The sequence below is a fragment of the Dermacentor variabilis genome, chromosome 10 (genome assembly GCF_050947875.1).
Source record: "Dermacentor variabilis isolate Ectoservices chromosome 10, ASM5094787v1, whole genome shotgun sequence".
In the NCBI taxonomy this organism is placed as follows: Eukaryota; Metazoa; Arthropoda; class Arachnida; order Ixodida; family Ixodidae; genus Dermacentor; species Dermacentor variabilis.
In genome coordinates this window covers 59,223,654-59,231,987 of record NC_134577.1, presented here as the reverse complement: position 1 = coordinate 59,231,987, position 8,334 = coordinate 59,223,654, and the positions used below count along the sequence as shown (strand labels likewise).

The window sequence follows — 8,334 nt, the reverse complement described above, 5'->3', positions numbered from 1 at the left end:
TGACCATTAACGGACGCCAACCCTTCAATAAGTTAGAAAATTCAAATAGCGAGAAGACAAGTTTACAGTAATAATTCAATGATGTTACAATTCAATATTTAACTTACTTATTCTTTGCACCGACCGTTTACTTTAAGTATTTTTAATAATGAGTTCACGGTACTCTGTTTACACAAGACTGACTACATTATTGCGCACTATATTGTTTCATTTATTATCGGTTCCTTTCCCATCTTTGATTACTTTTTTTCTTTCCTTGCTTTCTTTTCTTATCATATTACCACCCGGTTCGTGGCAAACGAATGGCCCAAACCCCCAGTGGGTTTCTGCCAAAGGAATCATCATCGTTATCACCCAACCGCCGTGAAGTTCACCCTTCTCAGTTGCCACGACTCGTTTGGAACAATCGTCGAGGCCAGTCACCCACTTTCCCGGTCACTTCGTCGGCCTGAAATCGGCGACTCGGCGCAGCTTACAGCGAGGTTGAAGACACCGACGCTATGTCCGCAAGGCAAGTGTGAATACTCGTGCGAATTTGAAGTCTGTGGCCTCGCGCGCGATCTTGCCGCCGTAACCGTTACAGAGGCAGTGCGTTCTTTCTTTTTTTCGTTAATTTACCAGCTGTGCTGTTCGATGATAAGTGGTAACAGTCGTGTAAGGTATTGGTGAGGGATGCAAGGTGGCAGAAAAAAAAATACCAGCACTAGATTTCTCATCCGCAAATCGGCAGCTCGCCCAATGCCACGCAACCGTGTCACACGGTCGCGATCGATTTATGTTTTTCAATCGCTATTTGCTCGTTTGTGCAAGCTCGCGGAAAAGCAGCCGATGGGTCCCGCAGATTTCAATGATCTTTCCTCTGTACATTCTTTGAAAGCGCGCGTGTAACAGGGGTATATTGTCTATGGGGTTTTACGTGCCAAAACCACGATCCGATTATGAGGCACGCCGCGGGGGGGGGGGGGGGGGGGGGACTCCGGAATAATTTAAACCACCTGGGTTCTTTAACGTGCACCTAAGTCTAAGTACACGGGTGTTCTCGCGTTTCGTCCCCGTCGAAATGCAGCCGCCATGGCTGGGATTCGATCCCGCGACCTCGTGCTCAGCAGCCCAGCACCACAGCCACTTAAGCAGGTACGGCGGGTGACAGGGGTATATAAATAATATTAGGTAGAACCCGACGATAAAAATTCGCAGCATGGAAGTCACGAAAAACTTAATGCCCCAGCACTCAGCTTGGCATTTCTGAGTACCATTCTGGGATTCTTGTAGAAGCATCATTACCAACCATAACGTTCCATCTAGGGTTTATTTCTTAGTCTTTCTTTCCTTTTTTTTTCGTTTTTTTTTGCGCTGGGTAACGTCGTAGGGAACGTCGGGCCATTTTCAATTTAGACGAAGGTTCTTTTTTCTCTTTTTGTTTTCAGAGCTTTACACTTTTCTACTTTCGATTGAAATCATGATCTTAAGAACATGCCGCTACGCACCCTATTCTGACCGCAAGCTTCATATAACAAAGCCAAAGCGATCACAGCCAAATTGGAACTGCTGTTCTAACGTGATCTTAATTGGCTTTCGTGTAATTAATATCAACGTGCTCGCACGTCAAAAATATACGTTCGTTGTCTTTCGCCCTTCTCTTCCAAGCACGCTAATGTCTACAGGAAAGGTTTTCATCGCAAATATATCGCTAATTGAAATCACCCATCACAGCTCAGCCAGATTGGGGGGGGGGGGGGGGTAGGGGTGATATTCTGTAGACGTCCACCTAATGGAGACGTGCCTTTTGTCTGCTGCTGAAGTGCTGATTGGCTGGGTTGGGGTACCAGCGAGAATGAAACGGGCGACCACAACCCGTTTCCTTCTCTCCGGTTCAGCGCGAGCCAATCGGCGGTGGTGGCCGAAATGGACAGTAAGTACATTATAGGCGGACATTTACGGAATAGTCCCCCTGCCGGATGCAAGGGTAGGCAGGGGAAGTGGACTGCGTTACAGGCACGACGAAGTACTGAACTGTACACAGGAAGCGAGAAAGCAACAGTGTTTCACTTCCCGCCAGATGGGAGCGATTGTTGTAACGCCGACTTGAAAGTGTTACGAAACAATGAAAGCCGACGACATCCACTCAAAACTTACGGTTAAAATGCGTCGTCGTAACACTTATCGGGAGATTGTCACCGTCTCTCCCTGCGAGCCTGCCTCCTTGTTACGCTCTTCAACAAGCAGCGCAGGATTTCGCCTCTGTCCTCTGATATACAGTTCACCCGTCGCCTGCGCCGTTTTAGATGGATGGTTACTAAGGGCAAAGTGCAACAAAATTTCACTTTGGCTATAAAATGCTTAGAAATGAGCAGTACGTACTATTTGAATCAATCTTGGCAGAGCTGCAGGGCTTGTGATTGTCTCGATTTTTTGTTTTTTTTTTATCAGCAGCCTTTATATCGCATCTAAGCGACGAGGCGCGCACCTGGCGGTTAGCGTGTGTGACGTACGTGCCAGCATGTCGCCTTCGATATTTCGTCGCCGAGGATTCGCGCATTCTAAGTCGTGCGTCACTTCCGGCGAGCGGTAACGCAAACGTTTCCTTTTTTTTTTGGGGGGGGGGGGGGAGGTTTCAGTAACGAAAATCTCCAATTTTGCGATCTTTTTAGTAAGGCAACCACTCGAATTTCAAACGTGAAATCTGACCCGATGCTGCTCTTGCGTATGCTATCTAAAGCTATGCTCTTATTTTTATTTTCTTTAAACCTCGCCTAAGGTTTCGTTGCGGCTGGCCTTGAAAGGTACTTTAGGCAATTTTCGTGGCACCTGCCACAGCTATGTGCTTTCAGAATCAGAATCGAATATTCAGAATATCACAACGTTTATCTTCGCCGCGCTTCTTCGGGAGAACAAGTTGTTGGTATTATTGTTTCGGCACAATCACTGAAGCCCAGCAAGGTTAGACAGATCAAGAACAAACAAGTGCAACACCCCCTTCCCCCTCCACCCCCCCCCCCCGAAAAAAGAAAGAGGAGATCTCCTTGGCGTCATCTATGGAATACAATGTCTGTTTAACGTCGCGTGAGCCGCTATAGCGTCGTCCTAGATTTCGGTATTTGTCACCGTTATATAGTCATCGTCGTTGGGACAGCTGGCTCTGGTAAGTGTGCAATTTGAAAGCGCACAGAACAACGGCGGTGTCCTTCGTCATTTCCTTATGCGGGCCTCGTGAAACTTATGATGGCCACGCACCTTGACACGTACCAACACAGCCCAACAATGCACAGTGTCAAGAACACTAAATTAGCTTAGATTCTTGTTACAAACCGCAATTTGAATGCAGTGAATGTACTTGAATTTAATATCGCGCCAGAATGGGAGCTTCACTGCACCAGTGTATCGTCACACGTTACAAAAATCTTGTCGGGAAATTCGGCTTCGTTTGAGCAGAAAAAAAAAACGCATCCAAAGTGTCAAACGTGAGCCTGTAGCTCCACTGTGGCGCTGCGTACGTAGTCCCCCATTCTCGATAAACAGTCACGCGCACGTAGTCCCGATAAGCGCTTTCGATATCCTTGATATCACGATGACTCGGTACATGTGGCAACTCCAATCCGGAGCCGCCGCCCGTTTTTTTTTTTTTTCTGTGCTGCTCTTTTCTCTCACCAAACGACCGACAACAGTAAGAGTAAGGATGCTGCAATTTCCGAAACGCATTTTACTAATCAAGTTAAACATATCATCCCCTTCAGAGTTCCTTAGATATATTTTTATTATGGCTATTGATCGGCCTTTTGGTATCTTCTTTAACCCAGCAGTTTCGCATCAAGGAAAATAAGAACAACTTGTTCACATTTATTTCTGACCATAGAGAGTATAACTGTACAAAAAAAATGTTATTTGAGGGAAACCACGATCAGTTTGGTAATTAGTTAAACGGACCTCGCTCCAGTGTATCGAAAACGAAACTATAGGCTAAGCGAGCTGTTTCCCGAGCTTAAATCGGAATTACGAGATAATTAAACTCTGCGAAGCATACATACGATACGCTGCACGTTGCATGGTTAAAATCTAGGCTCCCGACCAGACCAGCCCCATTTTTATAAACCGGTGCGTGACGTCCTCGACCGCTGCAGGCACTTCGCTTCGGGAGACGGCGCCGACGTCCGTCCTCCGGACACTCGCCTCTCGACCAGGGGCGTCGAGTCCCGTCTCCCCGGCTGGATCCCGGAGCGGGACCTGCGCGAGGCCGGCTCCTCCTCGGGCGCCCAGCCCAAGCCGAGCCCCGTGACGGCGTGCTGCCCCGGCTCCCGACCCTCGAAGACGGCTCGCATGCAGCGCAAGACCACCGCGGTGACGGCGACCGCCGCTGCGATGCCCCGCCGTCGCCGGTCGTACGAGGACAGCTTCGTGAACCGGCAGAGCCAGGAGCTGGCCCGGCTAAGCCTCGCCGAGGCACGGGAAGAGGACGACAGCGGGATGACGAGCGCGGAAGGCGCCCCTCCGCGGCAGGCCACCGCCGCCTACGCCGGAGGCGACGGCGACGCGTCGGCGATGGATTTCGCGGCCGACGAACAGCACGCGGTGGAAGGCGTCGACGCGGCGCGGGCCTGCTTTCCGCAGGTACGCGCGTACCCACCTCTAATAACGCTCACCGGCACTCACTCGCGTTGATGCCTCTGCCCACGCGAACAGGTATTCACTAACTTTCATGCTCACGACTAGCCACACGAACAGTTATTGGCTCGCGTTCATATTCTCAAGTGTACTCCCACTCATTGTTAACTCAGTCACGTTCATATTGGCGTCTACTCACAGTTCTAGCTACTCATGTTCATGTTCACGCACACGGACAGTTATTCTCTCACGTTCATATACTCAAGTGTACTCCCACTCATCGTCGCTCAGTCACGTTCATATTCGCCTCAATTCACAGTCCTAGCTACTCGCATTCGTGGTCACGCCCGCGCATCCGAACAGTTATTAACTCGCGTTCATACACCCGCGTCTACTCACCCTCACTGCCACTCGGCCACGCTCGCACGGACGTCTGCGTACACACCTTATGTACTCGGACACGATCATACCGACGTCTAATCACACCCTGCGTCGCTCGCTCACACCCGGGTTTTCTCGAATGAGCAAGTGAGATGGGCGATCGAGTGTGTCGACGAGCGAGCGTGCCGACCTGTGCTTTTTACAGGGCACGTTCGGCGAGGGGTGGAGCCTGACCTGGGTGTGCCAGCCGTCCGCGGCGCCGTTCGCCTCAGCGTGCCGAGATCTGCGCAAGCCGTAGTGGAGCCCAACGTTCGACGGTTCGACGCTGCCGCATGCTCCTGCCGCGACGAGCGCGACACCCGACGACGTCGTCGGGTCCTTTAGAGTTCCACGATTGTCTCGTGCCTTGGAGATTCTCATATCGTTTGTGCTGCACGCATAGCTTCGAAAAAGTGCCATAAACGCCCGTAACCCACTTTTCTGTCTCACGATAACAGTGATGTTGGCCTGCCTGCGACCGCTAGCTCCTATCACTGCGCGTGACTACTGCGGAAGCTGCGGAGGGGCGGTTGAAAATTAGCGTCGGAGAGTGAATAAACGAAAGTAAACAAAGGTGGAATGGGGGGGGGGGGGGGGGCGCTGGCCCCTGCACATGAAGAGTTGTATGGTAGCGAAAATTTTGAATGCATATGAATGATCACGGAACCTTGCGAGGCATTTCTGATACAGTATAAGATGTTCATGCATATTCGTGAAAGGACTTAATAATCGATCTATGCAAACAAGGTCATACGAGCTTAACATAACAACACACAAACATTTCACATAGAATGGTGCAATAAACCTTCGAAGTTCAACCTGATGTGGAGTCATCGTTTGCTATATTACTGCGAGATCTCGGCAAAAATAATTTACTCATCCAGGTGCTCGCTGAGCTTTGCACTGCAAAATCTCTCCTGAAGCGTGCTCCTTTGGAACAATGGTTGCAGGAATTGCTAAATGTTTTAAGTACAGTTCAATTTAACACGATCGTATTGAGCGGTTTCGAAAGGCACTCTAATACCCTAAAGTAACCACGCATATGGCGCCCATTCGGCCAGAAATAATTTTCTATATTTTTTAGAGCTCAATTTACTATTGCAGCTGCTTACAGAAACTTTCGCGTCATGTCAGCTAAAAAAATCAGAACGAATTGGAGAGACCTGAGTAACGTTCCGCAGCTGCACGTCTAGATACCTAATCCTATGCCGCAGGCAGCACTACAAATAAAATGGGGATCCAACTCTGCATACACACAGTATATGCCTACTGATTTATTTCTTAACATGAAGCGATGGCGTCATCATTTAAACTTTCAAAAATATCGCTTCTTTTAATTCGACGGTTTCAGCTGCCGCAGGAGCAAAGTAACATTACCGCGTACAACGAAGGAACCGACGGCACCGACGAAATCAGCGTGCCGACCCTGATAGCTTGACCGGACCCTACGCGATCAGCCGCTGAACCGCAACGCGATAGCTGCAGCTCATTCACTTTTAAATATAATTATTCGCGGTCAAAATGCGTCGACATGCCTTCGAAGCTGAAATGCACGAGCTTCAGTCCTCTCAAGCCGTGCACGTGAAGTTTGAATCCATGTTAACCCGGTTTAGCGAAGGTTGCGTTACGCCTGACCCCGTCGTGTTCGTGCACCCGCCACCGATGGACCTGAACTTTGAAAAAATAACCATTCAGGACGAAGGAAACCGCTCTTATAGTTCAGCTGTGATCCTACAGCGATTTGATAACTACTCTTCACTTCGCACAATAAGCAGCAAGCGGCGACACAGCGCTGTGCCAACATCTTGTACTTTGGTCATCGTTCCCGAACTCTGCCGGTCGCATTCCCGTAGATGGTGGATCTGTGTGTGTTATGCTGACACATTTCTTAGTTCCAGAGAAGCACTGTTTACCTGTGTCAAACGGGAAGGAAGGGAATAATCATTCGGTACAGCAGTACAAACTGGCTCATTACCAACGGTGTCGGCAATGGCATCCGCGTTCTCGCGAGAGAACTACACGGCCTATAAGTGGGGGCTTATGCCGAGCACAGTTTTCTCTAATAATACTTTATGGCAAGCGCAAACTAAGTTAAACAAAAGCGAGAATTAGTAACAGCCCGTAATATATATGTGTCTGTATCACAGTTGCAGTTTAAGTCACTCAGCTACTCATACTGAATCGTCTTAGGGAGGAACAACGCGGCTCATATGCGCAGATATGTATATTTTGCTACATTTTGAGATTATTTCACATCAGCGATGCGCCATGTCTACAATATTCGAAGAGCTAGCAGCTTTCTGAAGCTGTAGATGTAGATGGAAATAAATGCATCGCTTTGGCAAATCCCACGTGGAAGGCTGCGCTCGAAGGCTTCTTGAGTATGCGAAATATTTAGTGAATGTGTACAATGAAGAAAAAAAAAAAAACGACGTGCCATCGCAGAAATCAGCGACAGCGAACTCTAAGGCAGCCGCATCGGCAGACGGAACTCTGCGTGCCTTTCTCGGCCGCGCTGTTACCACAACAACGCACTCGGACCTGTTCACCCACTATAGTTGACATGCCGCCCCGGAGAAACCATTAATAATTATTCGCGATTCACGAAACGCACAACCAACGCACACTCAACATGGGCGCAGGTACACAAACCAACCGGCGAAATCCCCGGCACCCTTCCAAAACGTTTCTAGCGGCGTGCGTCAGAGGGCAGCACAAGAACATAAAAAAGACGGAACCTACTGGACAACTACCGCTATCTGTAGTAAAAAATGATAAGTAGCTGAAGCTCCACGTGGCCTCCGCGATCAGCTCCGGCAGCGGCGCGCCGCCGGAGCTGATCGCGGAGTCCATGAGCTCCACACGGGCGGGCTCGGTCGCTCGGTGTGCACGTATACTCACGTCACCATAGAGTCTCTTAGTAATACAATAAAGAACTCTATGCAAAAAAAAAAGATAACACGTCATTTTCGCTCTTTCTTTTTCCTTTGTCCATATGAGTCGAAGCACCGGTCGAAGTAAGAGTCGAATATTACCAGTTACCTCAGAGCATAGTGGTAGAATTCTATCACCCTTTGATGTAAGTGGATCTTAAAGGCAATGTTGTTAAAGCGCTGCAGGTTAGGTTCTGAACACATCCCAGCGCTTTCTTTGACAGCAACGCATTGTTTATCAAGTACAATTCACGTCTTTAGTTACGTTAATAGGCAGCATTGCTTCGACGTTAAATTACTGCAATGAATGTTTTTGAACTGCTTCGAGAAGCAAAGACCAATGACGTCATAGGTGCTTGTTCACTTTCTGCATGTCTATACG

The 8,334-nt window shown here is 48.8% G+C and overlaps 1 protein-coding gene across 1 annotated transcript; it reads left to right on the top strand.

Annotated features, from left to right (window-relative positions):
- Positions 1 to 258: 258 nt before the first annotated feature.
- LOC142560604 (uncharacterized) lies at positions 259 to 5,607 on the top strand. The gene is made up of 3 exons (XM_075672819.1): positions 259 to 511; positions 4,119 to 4,605; positions 5,186 to 5,607. The coding sequence occupies exons 1-3, from the start codon at positions 501 to 503 to the stop codon at positions 5,276 to 5,278; spliced, it is 591 nt and encodes a 196-aa protein (XP_075528934.1). The 5' UTR covers positions 259 to 500; the 3' UTR covers positions 5,279 to 5,607.
- The last annotated feature ends 2,727 nt before the right edge of the window (positions 5,608 to 8,334 follow it).